The sequence below is a fragment of the Chelonia mydas genome, chromosome 2 (assembly GCF_015237465.2).
Source record: "Chelonia mydas isolate rCheMyd1 chromosome 2, rCheMyd1.pri.v2, whole genome shotgun sequence".
Taxonomy (NCBI): domain Eukaryota; kingdom Metazoa; phylum Chordata; order Testudines; family Cheloniidae; genus Chelonia; species Chelonia mydas.
In genome coordinates, this window is record NC_057850.1 from 1,874,577 (window position 1) to 1,895,072 (window position 20,496).

Here is a 20,496-nt window from a genome sequence, read left to right on the forward strand (position 1 = left end):
TGAGCGGAGAACCGGAGCACACCCAGGGATGTACAGTGGAGCTGTGAGGCTGGGCTCAACGCCGAAGCAGCAAGGGACCAATAGGGACTATGGGAGACTGTTTCAAAGAAGGGACGTGGAGGGCCACCAATGGGAGGGGTGTCCCATAGCATAAAACGGGGAGACTGGGCAAGGTAGGCGTGGCCCCGCAGCCAGACTGAGGAGATCAGAGAGAAGGGTTAGTGTGGCTGATGGGAACTGGGCTGAAGTCCTCTCACAAAAACAGCCAGACTCACTCGACAGAGTGCTGGCAAGCACAGGGAGGAACGAGGGATGAGATTTTAACCCAAGCCGTCCAGAGAGAGTAGGAAGCGACCTGCCTCAGAGGGGAGGAACAGGAGAGAGAGCAGCAGCTGCAGGAGGAGGTGCTGTCCAAGCTCCATACTGAAATGCTCCTGCAGAGCCAGTCCATTGCAGAGAAGAGGGGGCAGCTGGAGGGCAGGTGGCTGCCCTAAGGGAAATATCTGAGCTCTGGGGCATTTGCCGAGAAGGAGGGGCTGTGCTGCAAGGCAGGTTGGCTGACAAAGGGGAGCCCCATTACACAGCTGATACAGATGCAGGGATCACACAGCAGGAGGCCAAGGCCCCTTCCTGAAGTAGGACGGTGGAAGCCGGGGCACATCAAAGACCAAGAGGTCTACCGCAACAGGAGAGAAGGGCAGGCTCAGCCCATGCCCGGGATCCTCGGCGGGAGGAGGGATGGCAGAGGGGCGTGCACATTCTGCAAACGTTAGGGCTTACCCCCGGGCTTGACGCTACGGACCGGGGGAGAAAATAAAGACCCAAACACCTGGCTCCAATTAACTACTCCTCTCTGATGCTGCTGGAGTGGGCAGGGTCTGTGTACGCCAGAGCCAGCTCACTGCAGCGAGAGAGGAGGCTGAAGGTGCACCGAGGGGAAAACCACTCCAGAAGGGACAGGAGACAATCACCTTGAAAAGGGGCTGAGTTTGGGGAGCCTGGGTCCGGGCTGGGACCTGCCTCCCTAGCCACCTGGGGTGTGAGTGGTCAGGCCCACTAGTTGAAATGAGAGTTTGGCTACCAGGCTGAGCTGGCTCCAGGGTGGGCAGAGCCCTGGAACAAGCCAAGGGTCAGGGCCGGAGGGACAGAAGCCAAATCGGTCCACCTGGACTATAAGGTGGATAGAAAGTTGGCTAGATTATTGGGCTCAATGGGTAGTGATCAACAGCTTGATGTCTAGTTGGCAGCTGGTGTTAAGCGGAGCACCCCAAGGGTTGGTCCTGGGGCCAGTTTTGTTCAACTTTTTTATTAATGATCTGGATGATGGGATGAATTGCACCCTCAGCAGGTTCGCAGATGACCCTAAGCTGGGGGGAGAGGTAGATACGCTGGAGTGTAGGGATAGGGTCGAGAGTGACCTAGACAGATTGGAGGATTGGGCCAAAAGAAATCTGATGAGGTTCAACCAGGACAAGTGCAGAGTCCTGCACTTAGGACGGAAGAATCCCATGTACTGCTACAGGCTGAGGACTGACTGGCTAAGCAGCAGTTCTGCAGAAAAGGGGATCACAGTGGATGGGAAGCTGGATAGGAGTCAACAGTGTGTCCTTGTTGCCAAGAAGGCTAACTGCTTATTGGGCTGTATAGGTAGGGGCATTGCCAGCAGATCGAGGGAAGTGATTATCCCCCTCTATTTGGCACTGGTGAGGCCACACCTGGAGTATTGTGTCCTGTTTTGGTCCCCCCACTACAGAAGGGATGTGGACAAATTGGAGAGAGTCCAGCGGAGGGCAACGAAAACTATCAGGGGCTGGGACATATGAGTTATGAGGAGAGGCTGAGGAAACTGGGCTTGTTTAGTCTGCAGAAGAGAAGAGTGAGGGGGGATTTGATAGCAGCCTTCAAGTACCTGAAGGGGGGTTCCCAAGAGGATGGAGCTCGGCTGTTCTTAGTGGTAGAAGAGGACAGAACAAGGAGCAATGGTCTCAAGTTGCAGCGGGGGAGATTTAGGTTGGATATTAGGAAACACTATTTCAGTAGGAGGGTGGTGAAGCACTGGAATGGGTTCCCTAGGGAGGTGGTGGAATCTCCATCCTTAGAGGTTTTTAAGGCCCGGCTTGACAAAGCCCTGGCTGGGATGATTTAGTTGGGGATTGGTCCTGCTTTGAGCAGGGGGTTGGACTAGATGACCTCCTGAGGTCCCTTCCAACCCTGATATTCTATGATTCAAATGCCAGAGCCGGAGGGTAAACCAGAGTCATCAGCCAGAGGCGGAGCCGCTGCTTTAGGAGCTGTGACCACTCTCAGTTCCAAGGCAGGGCAGCTGGGCTCATCAGTGGCCGAGCAGGAAGCTAGTCAGGGAGCCAGCCAGCAGCTCCTGCACACCCAGGAATCTGCGGCCTTGCCTGACCAGTAAGAGGCTTTATGGGGAAATGGGACTGAAGACGTGGGGTGCGTCCGTGTTCCGTTTATCAGCCGCCTGCTGCAAGACCTCTTGCACTCTGGTGTCCTTTCCCCCCACCTCTCTGGGGCCCGCCGGCCTCCCGGCCCACCAGGCAACGGTGACACTTGAAGCTGTGGGATTAACTGAGAGTCAGTCACCTTAGTGACCATCTGCTAAACTCCCCAGGGCCGGTGAGAATCCGTCAGGTCACAGGGGGAAGAACCCCTGGAGCTGCCCCCTGCTTGGAAGGGGACCCTGCTGCAGCCTACCACCCAGATCTGGGGGAGACCCCAAGAGGAGCAGAGGGGAAGCTGGGGAACAGAACTGCTGGGGGAGCAGGGGACAGGCAGATATGGGGGTGAGTGCTCCTGCAGCAGGGGCTAAAGTCCCCTTAGTACATTTGGGATCACTGGCAGCACTAATTGTCCCCCCCAAAATCATGACATCAACCCCTCACTCATCTCTTTCCATGAAGTCTCATGACTTCTGGGCCCCCCATGAGTCCTGGGGTCTGACCCGCAATCTTTGAGCCTTTCTGGTTGGCAGTACCATGTCTGTTGGGTCCCATAGGGCACCTGCCACACGATCAGCACTCGACACGGAGGCTTCCCAACAGAATGAGAGGCCAAGAAGCCAGGGGCCGAGACTAGCCCGGCAGCTCCCAGATCCCTTTCCAAGCCCCACAGAGAGCTGTCTTCTTAAAGCCACTGTGGGGCAGCCTGGCCTTTCAAGGGCCAGAGGCTGGGAGCTGGCCAGCCCTGTCCAGTGATCCCTGCCTGCCACACCTGGGGTGGGGCCTGCGTTTTAATCAGTAGAGCCAGCTGGGGTCAGAGGAGCTGTTTCCCCTATAAAGAGCATCAGGAGGGGGGTGCTAAGGGGGAGAGACAGACAGAGCGAAGCCTCGTCTTGCAACAACCTCCTCTTGGGACAATCCAATCAGGTCAATATCATGGGCGAAGCACAGCTGACTAGTTTGTTGTTCACCTACGCGTACTCTCTCCTGGAGGTTTCCACCAGTGGGTCTTAAGATGTCTTCAGGATAACTGCTGAAGAGGATCAGTGATAACCAGCAGCCCTGTCTGACAGTTATCCTCAAGTTGAACCAACTACTTTGCTCATGCCCGGCACGCCCCAGAGCTGCTGAACTTCCACAGAGATTTTGTATCGGCCTTATTACATTTTCACCAGCTCCGAGCAGCCACCTCAAGAGGTTTGTGCCAGATGCTGACAAAGGCCTTAGCAAAATCCACCAAAGCGTGGAGCAGCTTCCCATCATTCTCCATATCACATACGGACTGAACATTTGCTCCACTGTACTTCATTGGGATCTAAGTCCCGCTTGTTCTTCAGACAGAAACTGCCCTCTTCTGAGAGCCTTCTCTTCAGAATGATGCATAGCAGACTTTTTACTAGGGGCGTCCAGAATGAGACTGTGCAGGAATTTCCAGAAGCAGCAGAGTTCCCAAGTCTTGGGCCATCTTCCAGGCTCCCAAATGGCACTGACAAGTTGGGATGGGGGCCGCTCCACCCCTTTGGATTTGTTCTGCTTGTATGTTGTCCACTTCAAGGACTTTACTGCTTTTCAGTGTCCACACTCCATCCACAACTTCTTCAGTTGCAGGAGGACGTTCACAGGGATAAGTCAAACTTCTCACAGATATCCCCTCTGCTTTTTTCACTTCCAGCGTAACATTTGTTTGGGTTACAATATACAGTTCCTGGCACATGGGGGTGAAAAGGTGTGTTTCCTGTCAGAGAGACCTTTCAAAAGTGTCTTGATGGTTTGGCAGGCCTTCCTACTGGCATTTGCCACGAAGCCATTCCGTATATCACTGCACTGTTGTTCAAGCCAATCTTCTTTTGCCACTTTAATCAGTGCATTTATTTCTGGCATCATAAGGGAATATTGCTCTCTTGCTGTTTAATCTATCTTCCATTGTGCTCTTAGCTTCTTTCATTGATCACACAACTCAATCTTCTCCGTGATCCAAGGTTTCTTCTTTAGGATCTGTTTCCCCAGGAATTCAGCCACCATCTCTGTAGTGCAGCAGACGATGTACTCTATTTGATTTACGCTACTTGCGCAGAAGCTCAACTGTTTGCAGCTTTTGTTCAATTGTCTTCCTGAATTCCACTTGTTCATTGGACTTTCAGTTTGTCGACATTATAACAGAGCCTGAAGATACCTGCAGGTCATTCTTTCTTTGCTGTTTGATCTTTAGGTTGGCTATTACTACGTTACGATCAGATCCTGTCTGCCTTCTAGAAGAATCAACTCCCCATCACACCGCCTGTTCGAAATTACAATGGAGTCAGTGTGGTTCTGAGTCCCCAGACACAGCACTGTCCACACCCACTGCCTGGACAGTTTGTGCTTGAACAAGGCATTTGCTAATTGCACTGAGTCTCAGCCCTCTGCTGCCTGGCCATGCCCAGCTTCCCGACGCAGCGGCACCGTTCTAGGGAACTCTCAGGACCAATGCAGGCATTCCGGTCGCCTCGTCCAATTAACACGTCTCTCCGGTGAGCAGCTGCTAACACCGTCTCACACTCTTCATCATCACAGTCAGTGGCAGGGCAGAACACTAGACAAGTCACATGATGAGGACAGGCTGCCAAGCTGAGGTCATTAACCTGCTGCTGACCAACTTATAGGGGCTGATCTGCTTCCTCACCGGCAGCGCACCCCCATGCGCTCACATTCTGTCATCGCCACCCCAAATCAGCACATTTCCTTCCACTCCCAGTCCATCACAGCCCCTTACCAGGAGAGCTCATGCTGTAGTAGCAGGGGGCAGCCTGCTCTCAGGGCAAAAACACGCTACGGGCCAGTGGAGAACACTTGCTTGACCACTTGCTAGCCTCCTAAAAAGGCTATTAGGGCCAGGATGGGGTTGGGGATGAGCGCCCAACTCCCAAATGGTCAGCGAAAATAAAATATCCCAAATGGTCAGCGAAACCTCCAACTGACAGCCAAAGTCATCATCACTTGCCTTTGTGAAGCAGAGGGGTTTCTATTAAAAGCAGGGGTGTGAAAGGTCGGTGGCTGGCACCTTGAAAAGAAAGCAGACCGCTTCGGGTGGGTGGAGCTCTTCAGCCTGTGGGGGCAGCCCCCCCGAGCAGGAGGAACTCTAACTGCAAATCAGGAATGCCACATTGCTCCAGGCAAATGACTGTCCTTCAGTGACAACCTCCGTGGATGTTAGAGATGGATGCCACCAGCATTACTGTCCATAATCACTCACGACATCACGACATCATCATTGGCGAATGCACCGAGGGGAACTGTGGGTTTGCCTGGGTAATTCCAGCAGTGCATTTGAGAAGGTGTCTGAACTACAAGTGAATTAAACTGGCCAAGCAAGTGTTCTCCACAGGCCCATGGTTAGTTACCCTCACTGTTAACGCCTTATTTCCAGTCTGAATTGGTCTAGATTCAAACTCCAGCCATTGGATCGTGTTCGACCTTTCCCTGCTAGATCAAGGAGCCCATCACCAAATATTTGTTCCTGCAGGGGTGGAAGCTCCCTGCGAATGGGGAGCCAGACGGATAAGAAGGGGGAACAAGAGAGCTACTGAGCCTTGGTGGGGGTGGGGTGGGCAGCCTGCTCTAGGCTGGGAGGAAGGGTCCTGGGAGTTCCTACCTGCTCCAAGGCCTGTTCTGGCCTCTCCGGGTCCCACTTCCCATCCCAATACCAGATACTGCAGAGATAAAAGAACCTCTCCCCCCTACTCGAGATTCCCTTGTATACACCCAAGTTAAGTATCCACCAGTGAGTTCTGGGTTTTGGTGTTTTATTCCCAGCACACATGCTGCTCAGCCTCTGCACTGGCTGTACGACTGGCTCAAGGGCGAGGGCTGGTGGGTGATGTTCTGTGGCCTGCGTTGTGCAGGAGGTCAGACTAGATGATCATAATGGTCCCTTCTGACCTTAGTGTCTATGAATCTATGATTTATTAACAAGCTTCCAAAAAGGATTGGGCATTTCTAGGGTTAACACAAACATCCAGAGTGAGAGTAGCAAGTGCTAAGAGAGGAGCTTTAGGAGAGAGAGAAAACCTGCTGCTTTTGGGGCTGAAGCCAATCTCTAACCAACAGAGACCAGGAGATGGGGCTGGGGGCAGATTATCTCACGCCTCCTCTTGCCAGTTCTTGCACCTTCCTCTGCAGAACCTAGTGTGCAGAATCTAACATTCCTGCGTGTACCCCAAAACGTGACAGTACTGCAGCCAGCCATTCTGTATGTGCAGCACTGCCAGCTGAAAACCAACCGTCACATAGCTAGGAACAACCTTAGGCCTTTGTGAGACAAAGTCAGACAGCCGCATACTTGCAGTTTGTTAATCAGAAATGGGAGGATGGGCGAGAAAGTTATGGAAGACAGTGAGTGAAGAGCCCATGGTTTTAGGTGCCCCTGACGTATTGTTGTTATGGCTGGAAATATTAGAAATGTTTGGAGATAATGAGTAGTTTGTTGAAATTAGGAGAATTGGTGACCCCGTAGAGGTTGTTATATACCGACCCACTAGGAGTCACTATAGGTTCTGTGGTTTGTTAGAGATAGCTATAAAAGATTAGGGACCGGGCAAGGAGCTGACATCTAAACTCCCCGTCAGCTGGATGGGAAGAGGGCCCCTGGAAGCCCAGCTGGTGATCACCTGATACCATCTCAGACTGTGGGTAACTATATCTGGGATATCTTAAACCTATTGCATATGCGTGTGTGTGCTTAATATCTAATAAACAGTAGTTTTAGATAAGAGCACATTTGCTTTTATCAATTGTTTATCAGACAGAAGCACTGGGTTCCCATTGATTTATTCCTGACACTGCCTGGAGAGAAACAGTCACGTTACCACTGCTTTGGGTTCTGAGAAACCCCAGGTAACACTGTGCGAGACTGGACCCCAGGCTAGATGGACCTCAGCTCTGATCCCATCTGGCTGTTCTGTGTTGCTAGGATTGGCTCCTTTTGAGTTAGCGTAATCCAGTAAAAAAACTATTAAACTCATCCAAATCAGCCCCTCAAGGCACAAGAGCATCTAGCCAGGGCCAGCACCCCTTTGGAAACACCCCTTTAGTCCAGTGCTGCACATCTCTGTGCAGACCAGGCCAAAGTCCCTGCCGGCTGCCCAATAACACACTGGGACAGATGTGCTCTTTAGAGAAACCTTTAATAGACCAAGGAACTCAGGTGTGAACTCTTCCAGTACCTGCAGCTGAGCAATCACTGTCCATCACACTCCATACAAGGAACTGGACACAGACTGCACCACAAGAGGTTACAGGAGAGGAGGGCAGCCACAGAGACTACGGGTTCCCATCCTGCTCCTCCATCATACTCCCAGCTGCCAGGGCACTGAAGCATGGCCTGCTGGGAGCTGTAGTCTCTGCAGGCCAGACCTCCCCACGAAGGATTTGATGCCAGCGAGCCTCAGCCGGATCCCACATGGCACCCCTGAGCGCACTGGCATCAGAGCCACGCTCTCCAGGCAGGGGAGCAGCATGTGTCTCTCAGACGCTTTGGCCACGTCCATCCTACAGCCGGTGACTGGCTTTGGGCTGAGATTTCAAACACAACGTGCAACACAGAAGAAGTGAATCTGGCCCACCCGCCCTCACAGTATCAGTGCATGCAGGTAACGAGAGGGGCTTGCATCATCTCTTCCCAGAGTAAAGTGCTATTGGGATGGGGGCTCTTTGTTTCACAGAAGACACACAGACAAGGTGTGGCTGGACATCAGCACTGGGCCCATCACAAGAGGCTTCTGACTTTGGCCTGGGATTCCAATCCCATCTACACTGACAGCTTTGCATTGCTGCTTCCGTACCTGCAGCAGAGTGGCCACACCCTTCACCTTCCTCCGTAGTAAAACCATGACATCCAACAAACGCCTGGAGACCTCCAGGCCTGGCTTATCTCTGGCCTACTCAGCAGGTGGCTCCCTTACGCTCCCCACGCTGCGAGACAGGCCAGTGTCTGACTGCAAGTCCTGTCACTCCTGGGAGAGAAGTTCTGTCCAGTCCCCGTTCACATGACACTCTGCCACTCATATCCCCTAACCAGAGTCAAATCACATGCAGAGTTGCCAAGTCTCCTCTAAGCCGCCCCTCTAGCTCAGGGCTCTTTCAGAGGGACTCCTCCTGCTCTAGCATTTGTCAAACCCCCCTTCCTTGAGCAGGAAGTCACTTAAGCACTCACCCCCCTCCCCAAGCTGAGTATGCATGCGACCCTGCACCAAACCCCAGCCCCAAGGGCCTTACTAGATTGAGCACAGGAGGCCCTGCCTTTCCACTGCATGTGGGACTCCAGAACTCCGAAGGCAGGTGCAGGAGTTCCCGAGCTGGGGGCCTGGTTCCGTCCTGCATTTTTTCCCGGAGGGGGTCCCGGAGCTGCACGCCAAATGGCTACGCAGGAAGTGTTTGTGCAGGTGACCCACGCATGGCTGGCAGGGCAGGTGTAGCCCACAGCAGCTCCCCACTTTAATACAGCACTGCATCGCAGCCTCCACTGCAGCGGCGGGAACCTGGACTGGCCAAGGGCTGCACCTTCAGCTGGCTTTATTCTGTGTCGGTTCAGCACAACTCTTGGCTGGGCAGTTTGGCTCCCGTGGTTTAGTGCAAGGCACTGCAATTCCCAGGGGCACAAGAGGCTTGAAGCTGGCCTGGCAGGGATCAGGCCCCATGCCCTGGGGAAATGGGCCCTTTTCTAGCCCCTGGCCAACAACCTCTGCAGTTTTTCTGGACTGGCTGGACAGAGGGCGACCCCAGCAGCACACATCCCCCTTGCTGTCTGTAAGCCTAACGGAACAAGCAAGCGCCCTGAAGCCTGGGATGAGAGTGGTTCTCTGGGAGGCGCACACAGACGCTCCCCTTCCTTCCCCCGCTCTCTCAACTTGCCTGGCAGCACTGACAACTGCAGTGTATAAAACAAGAGGGGAGGCAGGGGCTTCCTGGGGAGAGATACTGGGGGGACCCACCCTCCCCTCCCGCCTCCCCATGCGGACGGAGGTCACACAACAGCACAGCAGTGACCGATGGCAGCAGCTGCCCAAGCGCGCTCCCCCCCAGCGGCCAGCACCGCTCGGCAGGGGTGTCAGATCTGCCTACGCTGCTCTCCCCTAAAAGAACCAGGCAGAGACCACAGAGCCCTCGCCCCACAGCAGCATGGCGACAGGGGAAGCGGCCCGGTCCCCCAGCCTTCCTAAGGAAGCCCTGTGGGGCAGCTGCCCAAAGCGCGTGGCCTGTACGCGCACGAGAGAGGCAGCCCATTGGCGCAGGAGCTGTGCTTTGCCCACAGGCAGGGCCTGGGCCTCTGCAGAGGCAGCGCTGCGGGTGAAAGCAGCCATTCCAGCCGGACAGGGAGGTCTGTGCAGCCCTCCTGGGCAGGGACGAGCAGGGCTGCCAGGACCAGCCATGGAGGGTGGGGAAGAGCTCTGCCTGCACCACCAAGGGCCCTCACCCCCCAAGCCACAGCCGCTCCAAGCTGCAGCATTCCCATGGCCTGGCCCGGAGCCAGCACGTACTCCACTCGCTCCATCTCTCAGCCCATCTAAGCTGTAGAACCCGCAATGCGGTGAAGCGCCATCGCCAAACTTGTGCAGGGAAGACACAGACCGATGTGAAACTGCTTGAGAAAGCTGCCTCACTCCCGCCAGGCCAGACCTAGCTCAGCCAGAACTTCAGCCCTCCAAGCCACCAGGAAAGAGGCTTCTCTGCGCAATGAGACCCAGGCTCTCGCTTGGGTTCCACCCCTCTTGGGGCAGGCCCTAGGCCAGTTGAAGTGGCTCTGCCCATGGCTTGGCAGCCCCACGGCACAGTCACCGGTGGCATAGTATAACGCCGCGGCCTGCCCGCTGCTCTCCGTGTGGGAAAACAACTACCATACTGATTCTACAGTCTGACCAAGTATGGTGACCCGGCACAAACAGACGCCCCAGGCCAGCGCGAGAGGGGCTGGGGTGGGGCAGCCCAGGGTGGCCAGGCATGAGACGTGGCTAGCAGAATTCCGAGGAGAGGTGGATGAAGTCATCCAGGGAGCCTGGGCTCCGGGTGTAGTGTGTGGCCGAGCCATCTTCTCTCCTTCCCTTTTCCTAGTGAGATTCCAGCACGAGAGAAAAAAGAAAGCAGAGAAGAGTTTTGTCAGTCGCCGAGCCTGACTCGCTGGAGCCCTGTGGCACTTCGGGCCTTGGCTGGGGTGGCTGGGGTAGCAGGTGGAGACGCAGTTCCCAACGGGGGCAGGGCCCCTGGCTGAAGCCACAGCACAGCCGAGCCTTGCTTACACCGGGGCGTCTGCTGGCGCTGTCATCCCTATGGGAAATACAGCTCCACCCAACTAGCCCAGCCAAGGCCTTGAGAGCCCAGCCAGCCCGACCGCAGCTCTTTCCACTCCTCACCATGCCGCACGTGACAAAGACGTGCCCGCCCCCGGGCGCTGGCGCATGGAGCTGAAAGAGAAGGGAAGGAGCTGCCAGTCCGTGTCATGCCAAGCTCCGGCTGCAGTGCCCACACCCACAGCTGGAAAGCCCTCAGCCCCTTTGAACGGGGCCCTAACCAAGGCCCTGCTGTAGAGGCCTGGGCGAGGGAAACACCGCCGGGGTCCCATTGTGGCATGGCCAGTGGCTGCCCTCACCTGGAACAGCCTGGCTGGAGGGGCCAAGGGCCACAGGCTCCCTGCGTGCTGGACCCTGCCAGCTCCCTGCCTGCCTTCGCTATTAGAGAGGAGGGCAGCTCTCCCTGACTCCACTTGGCAGGGCCCCTGGCGAGTAGATGCCCTTGCCAGGGCAACCATGCACCCAGGAACCACCACCAAGTGGCTGCTGGTAGCCGACTACTATAGATTCATCCTCCCCTGGCGCTGTCCCCGCACAGAGCGGCGAGAGCAGCATGGCTGCCCCCCAGGGCAGAGCTGCCTCCAGAGTTACCTGCTGGTACTGCAAGATCCCCTTTTCCTCCTGCTGCATCCTCCAGAGCTCCGTCTCATCCGGTTGGTAGCTGCCCGGCACCACGTATTCCACCGGCCGGTCCGTGCTGCACATCTCGCAGCCCGGCCGCGTGGGCTTGTTGATGTAGGTACATTTTGCACACGCCCAGCCTGTCTGCAGAGAACAAGACAAGCCCTTCACCCACACAGCACTGAGCGAGCAGAAGAGACAGAACCACACTCCCAGCACCCGTGGGAGCACACGGGTTAATGGTCTCCCCTGCAGGTTCCCGGGGAGGTGGACTCCAAAGTTGAAGGATGTGCAATAGACAAAGAAGCAGAGAAAATCCACCTCTGAAAGAAGGGGGTCAGTCCCCTGCCCAGAGTTGTGTGTGCACTTTCTCCCAGGGGACCAGGCCTCTGACCACGATGCCCCAAGGCAGCGCCAGTGTCTGCGAAAGGCGGGCCTGGGAGCAGGCGGGTCTGTTACTCCACTGCACGAGGACTGTCCTCACTCACTGCTCTTCACACCTGCCCTGTTCAGGCCTGAGTCCATGGGCTCCTGAAGGGGAGGGTGGCGCAGCCAGACAGGGTACGAACCTTCACAAGTGAGAGCAGAGGAGGGGCAGAGGGGGTGGGGTGGGCGCGTCAGATGGGTGCACACCACAGAGGTGAGGGCAGGTTGGGGGTAGGGATCAGACGGGTGCATACCTGCATTGGGAGAGGACGGGAGGGGGGAGGGTCAGACGGGTACATACCTGCACAGGGGACGGTGGAGCAGCAGCGGCTGGGGGGGCTTTGGACTGGCTGGGTAAGGGGTTGGTGAGCTGCAGCATGCCCAGCTGGCGGCTGATTTCTCCGATATTCATCTTCCCGCTGTTGTCAGTGACCCACGCTAGAGGGGCAGACACCAGCAAACAGACACGTTACGAACACCCTACAGGATGATGTGAGACCAGGTCTGAAATTCACCTGGCTGAGGCAGTGCAGTTCAGCGTAACACAGGCGGCCACCAAGGCGTGGCTGGGCGGGAGTGCAGGGAGCTGTGCCACCACAGATCACGGCACGGGGTAGGGGTCCTCTCATTTGCACCATGACTGCACAGTGAGATGCTGGGAACAGCACCGTTTGCAACGCTCTGAGCTTCAATTGTCCCCCACCCCCCTGGGGGGCAGAGCACTCAGCCCATGCAGGAGCAGCTCACTCTAGAGGGGAGCTGCCAACTCCCCTTCCTCCCATTTCAGTGTTAGCAGCACAAATGTGGGGGGTCCAGGGCCAGCCTCTCCCCAGCCCTCATCACTCACCTGGCAGTTAACTGTCAAAGAGACAGCTGTCAGTGAGAGGGGGAAGAGAGAGCTGGGGTAGGGCTTTGAAACTATCTGTACCGCCCCGTGGTAGGCTCTGCCTCAGACTTTTACACTTGACTTGCCAGAGTTTCAGCTCTTTTCTATTTTCCTCACTTGGATTTGACTTCCCATTTTTAAAGGGTGCCTTTTTGCCTCTAACTGCCTCTTTCACTCTCGTTTAGCCATGGTGGCATTTTTTTTTATCTACTTACCTTTTTTTAATTTGGGGTATAAATTAAGTTTGAGTTTCTATGATGGTGTTTTTAAATAGTCTTCATGCAGTTTGCAGGCATTTCACCCTTGTGACTTTTCCTTTTAATTTATGTTTAACTAGCTTCCTCATTTTTGTGTAGTTCCCCTTTTTGAAATTAAATGCTACAGGGTTGGGTTTGTTTGGGGTTTTCTTGGCATTTTCCCCCTACAAGGATTTTAAATTTAATTACATTATGGTCGCTATTACCAAGCGGTCCAGCTATATTCACCTCTTGGACCAGATCCTGTGTGCCACTTAGGACTAAATCAAGAATTGCCTCTCCCCTTGTGGGTTCCAGGACTAGCTGCTCCAAACAGCAGACATTTAGTGTGTCTACAAATTTTATCTCTGCATCCCTTCTTGAAGTGACATGTTCCCAGACAAGATGGGGACAGCAGAAATCCCCCATTATTATTGCATTTTCTGCCTTTGTAGCTTCTCTAATTTCCCTGAACATTTCACAATCACTGTCACCATTCTGCTCAGGTTGTCAATAGTATATTCTGACTGGTATACAGTTATTGGTCAAGCATGGACTTTTTATCCATAGAGATTCAATGGTGTAGTTTGATTCATTTAAGATTTGTACTTTATTTGACTCTCTGCTTTCATTCACATATAGTGCCACACCGCCACCAGCATGACCGACTCTCTCATTCCTGTATATTTTGTACCCTGGTATTACCATGTCAAATTGATTACTCTCATTCCACCAAGTTTCCACAATACCTATTATATATCGACATCACCATTTAATGCCAGGCACTCTAGTTCACCCATCTTAGTATTTACACTTCCAGCATTTGTATACAAGCACTTGTACATTCTGTCAATATTGTTAGATTTAAATGGGACTCTTACATTTGACTGTTCCTCACTAGCTCCTACCTGTGCTTTACAAACTTCCATCCTCTCCACCTTACAAGGATATAGGGAATCTCCATTAATAGATCCTCCCCTGAGGGCTGTCTCTGTCTGAAGCACATGCTCCTCCGGACCTGTCGGCTTTCCCCCAGCCCTTCAACCTTTTGAATTGTACACACCAGCAATCTGGTTGTGTTGTGAATTAGGTGGAGCCCATCCTTCCTGCGTGGGCTCCTTTCCCAAAGGTTCCCCAGTTCCTAATAACCCTAAATCCTCCTCCCTACACCACCGTCCCATCCACACATTGAGACCCTGCAGTTGTTCCTGTCTCTCTGGCCCCACACCTGGGACTGGAAGCATTTCAGCAGTAACAAACCCCTGGTCCAATCCTCAGCTAGTCAGGGTGGCTGGCTCCCTTATCTTGGGGGAAGCTGAGCCTGTTCACTCCAGTAGAAGAGCTGGCCCCAACCCCGCCTAGGGTTCCCGTTTGTGAGCAGTAAGAAGCACATCAGACCTTTCTTTGGAGCCATGTTTGGCAAGGTGCTGTATTTGCGTTTCTCTTCGGTGCCAGAGCTGTCTGGGAGCGAGGGGGCCGGGGGCAGCATGACCAGCGCTTTGTCCTCTTCGCAGCGCTGCTCGGACAGGTTGGCCCTCTTGGCTGACAGCAGATAAAGGAAGGCTGTGTCTCCATCCTTCCGAATGCCATACGAGCCTATCGTCCGATCGTCCACGCACAAGCACTGGCCGATAATCCACCGCTGCACGCTGGGGTGGAACCCGTAATCCTGGAAAACCTGCAGGGCGGGAGAAGCCGACAAACATTCCACCATCAGGGAATCATAAGAACGGCCATACTGGGTCAGATCAAAGGTCCATCAAGCCCAGTATCCAGTCCTCTGACAGTAGCCAATGGCAGGTCCCCCAAAGGGAATGAACAGAACAGGAAATCATCAAGTGATCCATGCCCTGTCACCTGGCAAACAGAGGCTAGGGACACCATTCCTGCCCATCCTGGTTAATAGCCATTGATGGACCTATCTTCCATGAATCTATCTAGCTCCCTTTTGAACCCCGTTATAGTATTGGCCTTCACAACACCCACTGGCAAGGAGTTCCAGAGGTTGACAGTGCATTGCGTGAAAAAAAATACTTTCTTGTGCTTGTTTTAAACTTGGTACCTTGTTCGTGTATTATGGCCCCTTGATCTTGTATTATGAGAAGGAGTAAATAACACTTCCTTATTTACTTTCTCTATACCACTCATGATTTCATAGACCTCTATCATACTCACCCTTAATCGTCTCTTTTCCAAGCTGAAAAGTTACAGTCCTATTAATCTCTCCTCATACGGAAGCCATTCTATACCCCTAATCATTTTTGTTGCCCTTTTCTGAACCTTTTCCAATTCCAATATATCTTTTTTGAGATGGGGCGACCACATCGCACGCAGTATTCAAGGTGTGGACGTACCATGGATTTATACAGAGGCAATAGGATATTTTCTGTCTTATTATCTATCCCTTTCTTGATGATTCCCAACATTCTATTCAGTTTTTGACTGCTGCTGCACATGGAGTGAATGTTTCCAGAGAACTATCCACAATGACTCCAAGATCTCTTTCTTGAGTGGGAACACCTAATTTAGACCCCATCATTGTATATGTATAGTTAGGATTATATGTTTTCCAACGTGCATTACTTTGCATTTATCAACATGAAATTTCATCTGCCATTTTGTTGCCCAGTCACCCAGTTTTGTGAGATCCTTTTGTAGCTCTTCACAGTCTGCCTGGGACTTAACTGTCTTGAGTAGTTTTGTATCATCTGCAAATTTTGCCACCTCACTGTTTACCCCTTTTTCCAGATCGTTTATGAATATGTTAAAATAGGACTGGGCCCAATACAGATCCCTGGGGGACACCACTATTTACCTCTCTCCATTCTGAAAACTGACCATTTATTCCTACCTTTTGTTTCCTAACCCATGACTGCTTATTTTGCTTAAGAGCCTTTGGTGAGGGAACTTGTCAAAGGCTTTCTGAAAATCTAAATACACTATATCCACTGGATCCCCCTTGTCCACATGCTTGTTGACCCCCCTCAAAGAATTCTAGTAGATTGGGGAGGCAGGATTTCCCTTTACAAAAACCATGTTGACTATTTTCCAACAAATTATGTTCATCTATGTGTCTGGCAATTTTGTTCTTTACTACAGTTTCAACCAATTTGCCCAGTACTGAAGTGAGGCTTACTGGCTTGTAGTTGCCAGCCCCCACACAGCACGCCTCCCAGAAGCTTTCAGCTCCACCCTGTGGCTTTGCGCCAAGCTGGGTTCAAATTAGTGTCCACCAGCGTTCCTCATACCCCAGTGAAGAACCACCAGCCCTGCTAAAGGAGAGGAGCAGACTGGATCCCCAGCTCTCTCTCCAGACATGGAGCCGGAAGCCGTGCAGCGCGGCTAAGAATTTACGGCTGGAGCATTTCTGAGCAGCTCTGCTAAAAGGCAGGCGATGGACTCTATGGGCCAGTGGGACTTGGCACCCCATGGCCCAGCTCCTCCCGGCAGCCGCAGGAGGGGAAGTGCCTTAGCACTGCATCATACCTGCTGCCTCAGTGTCCCGATGGACATGTGTGCATGGACTCTGATGGTGATGTTGGCGGAGCACGTCGCATCTTCCACTCCAACCTTCATCCTGAGAGGAGAGGCCAGGCCCGTCAGCAGGGTCTGTGTTAGTGCTGCACTGGCTGCTAGACACACCCTGAAGGCCAGGGACGACCAGGTTCTAGGGGGCAGAGAAAGCCCGGCTGCCTTGGCCAACACGTTACTCCCAGGCAGTACCTGTTCGTGGCAGCGCTGCTCCCACACACGGTGCCGGCACCAGGGCTTTCCAGGAAAGACGCAAGTGTCTATGACAGAGTAGCAAGGGGGAGGGGCCAAGGCGTGCTGAAGGTGAGCTCCCCACATGCCCCAGCAGGGGGGAAGCTAGCTCAAAGTAAAACCCTTTGCTCTGCAGGGCATTAGGAGAGGAGAGAAGCTTACTGGCTGTTTCCAGTCTGGTGGCATCTGAAGGCCCCAGTCCGGTTTGGGTCCCCCACTGTGCCAGGGCTCCAGGGCACCTTTGGAAGGGCTGGATGCTCCGGGCGGGAGTAAGGAGCAATGGCCGAGCGAGGGAGATTGGGCACTGGCGCCCTGCAGGGGAGGCGCAGGGTGCCCGCTGCGAGTGCGAAGGCGCTCACCTGATCTCGTTGGTGGGGTAGCTGGATTCCTTCAGTAGGATGCGCAAGGAGGCCTGCTGCCGAGCCAGCGCCATGGCGCACTGCGAGGCTGCCTGTTCGTCCCCCAGCTCAATGGCTCTAGCCAGGCGGAGCGCTAACTCCTCTAGGAAAGGCAGGAGACACAGAGCAAGGGGGAGTCTGTGTCAGTGTGTCGCCGCAGGGCACCCCCCTGCCTTGAGGTGGGCACTGGAGTGCGGCTTCCGGCCTTGTGTGCAGGCAAGCGGCTAGTCCAGGAGCAGCGCTCAGGCTCCACTGGGAGACTGGGGACGTGCTCCTCCCCTGGGGTCAGCCCGACTCTAGCCACCCAGGGATGGATGCGCAGCCCCCAGAAGGAGCAGCAGCCCACGGCTGCACTGCAACAACCCCTCTGCGTGCCTCAGCCGGCGTGGCCCTGGCCCTTGCTAGAGGGGCACACGCAGGGTGGTAGGAGAGAAAAGGGGACTTTGTGGGAGCAAAGAATGGCGCTGGCTGAAACAACCAATAGTTTAGTCATTTCTGTCAAGCTGAACTCGGCTGACCTGAGCGTCCAAACCGAGCCCCCCGCCACAGGCTGAGCGCCCAGGCACTGATCTCTGGCCATTGTGTCCCAGGACAACAGAGCCGGCAGCATTCAGAGAAGAGTCTGGCAGCCTGAGCATGGGGAGCAGGTGGAGCTGGGCTCCTAGCCCTGGGCTTTCATGCCTGCGGCGGCCGTGCAATGACAATTCCTGCCCTACGCGAAGGGCCAAGGAATCCTCCACTCTTCCCTACCTTTATTGGAGAGCTCCAAGGGCTGAGATGCGTCCGATGGCGGCGCGGGCAGGGCATTCCCGCTGGCTGAGGGCAGGGGAGAGGGCTGTGGCACCAGCACACTGGGACTCTCGGCAGCTGAAAGAGAACCAGGAGAGTGTCGGTGGGGACAGTGTAGCCCTAGGAGACAGTGCAGCCCTAGGAGACAGTGCAGCCAAGCCAGCACTATCCCTGGGAAGCGCTGGTGTTGGTTCCGCAAGGAAAAGGTGAGTCAACGTGGGGGCTTCCTGGCGGGGCTGCAATTGCCATCTGCCCCACCCAGGTGTCCGGCGACCAAAGGGCTAATGTCAGCTCACGCGTGCACGGTCTGAAATGCTTAGCCCACCACGGTCACAGTTACCCCGACAATCGCAGTACCCGAGGGAGCAGGCACACGTTGTTTCCCTTGGTCCTCAGGGCAACCCTTTGGGCAGTGACAGTGTTTCTGCTCCTCCCGTCCTGCGGGCACGCAGCTTCCCCCTTGCCTGGGGGAATCCGTGCAGTTACTCCCAGGCCCCTTCCCATCTCTCCAGACCTTCTCCCACCACTTCAATCTCAGATTCCCACTTTCCAGGTGATTCCCCTGGGATGCTACAACCCCCAACAGCACACGCTCTTCCTCCCCATCTCAAAGGGCCCCTCTGTAACAGATTCTTCCTCTAGACCCCCTGCTCCGCCCTGGCTTCTTCAGCCTGCCTAGGGAGCAGTGGGGGAGAGGGTTGTTAGAAAGTGACATGGGATCCCTGCAACATTCCTTGTCCCACCAGCCCAAGCTCAGTCCCGGACTAACATGTGCAGACACCCCCCTTCTGCGAGTCTGCTTTGCCCTCTGCCTCCAGCTGCCCGGCTTTGTTTCCTCCCCACCCATAGCACTTCAAGGGGCAGATAGCAGGGTGCAAGAGGAGGTGAGGAAGTGCAGAGCAAGCCGTGCCGGGAGGTGCCCTCTCCTGGGGATGCCATGCGTCTACACTAGAAAAAAAGGTGTTTTCTTACCACAAGGTAACATCTAGTGTGGACACAGCAGTGCATCGCTTCCACACGGGTTAGCACTGGGGTTCATCTCAACCTGCTAACATGTATGAAAACTCCAACGGCCTCCTCCACCCTAGGATATCACCACAAGTTTGCTCCCTCATGGTGAGGCTTATCTTCCCTCCTAGCAAAGGCAAGGCCAGGGCGGGAGGAAGAGACTCTGGGCAGCTGCTGGAACAAGGAGTCTCTCAATCTCACGCCAAGGCGCGGGCAGAGCGCTGCAGGCCAGGATGACTGTGCACTGGCAGAGTGCTGCAGGGAACCAGCCAATGCCATACCCAGCCCCAGCAGTCCCTGGCTTGAATTGGCACTAAATCCACTGACCCATCTGTACTAAAATGTACAGACAAGGCAGTGAGTTCTCTCCATGGCTGACTGCAGCCCGAGAGAAGATACACGGCACCCTCACCCTGCTGCAAAGCTCTGGCACTCAGGGGTCAAGCAGAGCTGGCTGGTGGCTGCTCAGTTTGCCGGTACTCCTGAGGGCTGCCACCGTGGGCTCCAGAATCTCAGCTAGCATTACAAAAACACAGGTATCTAAGTCTCTAGCCCTTACAGTTGTGAGGAAAACCTTTGAAACATGAATCAGGAGTACCCACTTCAGTAATGCACGCTGAGCCTACAGCCAACCTGAAACCACCGCCCAAAGATGATGGACTGCACCATTCATCATAGCTGAGTGTTAATTCAGAACCCTAATCACAGCAGTGTAAATGTTAACTGTCTCTTGCTGATCACAGCACAGAGAGGAGGAATAGCCACATGAAGAGCTATATAATCTGTGAGTGGCGACTCCTTCTGGTGTCAGAGTGGGTGGTGCTTGGGAGAGCCTCAGTCCTGCTGCCTGCCTCTCCACAGCTGAGTCCCGCTGACACCCAGCCTGTAAGCACCTGCCAGACTAGAACCTGGGACCATGGAGGTTCTGGGCTGCCACAACTTCTGCCTTGCCACGGGACCTCAGGCCAGTTTCCTGCTGGGGGACCCTGTGAAACTAGGCACTGCCGGAAGTACTGTAGCCTCCTGATTGCCAATGCCGGTATACAAACCAGGAAGCGAATCAGGGGCTGTCTGAGCACACACAGATTGTGTGCTTACTTCCACTCCAGCCCATGCCTTGCTTTGGCCCTGGACTCCAGCTCCTGACCCTGGTTCGTCTCCAATTCTGCTACTTGCCTCCTGTCTGTAACCTGGTGCTCGACCCCGACTCCTCTCCCCAGCTTGGTAACTGACCAGTGCACACCAGCCGCCCACAGCCCTGCCCTGACACAGACACCACCTGCCTGCCCGCGTCCCACCCACAACCAGTGCACAGCCCAGCCAGAGACAAGCCCCTGCTTTCCTGGAGCCCCCAGCGAGCACTATTCACCAGATTGCCACCGCTGACAGAGCAAAGCCAAGCTGCTGCTTACCGCCAGAGACCCACTGTGCACCTCAGACGACATGCACCACACCGTCCAGACCCAGCGGGTGTGAGGGGGGAGGCTGCAGTGCTACCCAATTGAGCCACTTTAACAGCAGCACCAGGCCTGCCTGCTGTCCCTATCCCCATATGAGAGGGTGTGACGGAATGGGGAGTATTGACCTGGTGTG

At 54.6% G+C, this 20,496-nt stretch overlaps 1 protein-coding gene across 2 annotated transcripts in view; it reads right to left on the reverse strand.

Annotated features, from left to right (window-relative positions):
* Positions 1–20,496, reverse strand: part of SHARPIN (SHANK associated RH domain interactor) — a 47,303-nt gene that overhangs the window by 11,727 nt on the left and 15,080 nt on the right. The window contains exons 3-9 of one of the 2 annotated variants that reach the window (XM_043538916.1): positions 17,857–17,973; positions 17,068–17,209; positions 16,433–16,523; positions 14,345–14,624; positions 12,126–12,262; positions 11,369–11,542; positions 10,841–10,891 (exon numbers count right to left, since the gene is read on the reverse strand). In XM_043538916.1, the coding sequence (XP_043394851.1) occupies positions 10,841–10,891; positions 11,369–11,542; positions 12,126–12,262; positions 14,345–14,624; positions 16,433–16,523; positions 17,068–17,209; positions 17,857–17,973 (992 nt within the window). The remainder of the gene's footprint in view (positions 1–10,840; positions 10,892–11,368; positions 11,543–12,125; positions 12,263–14,344; positions 14,625–16,432; positions 16,524–17,067; positions 17,210–17,856; positions 17,974–20,496) is intronic. The other variant, XM_043538917.1, reaches the window with a different exon arrangement.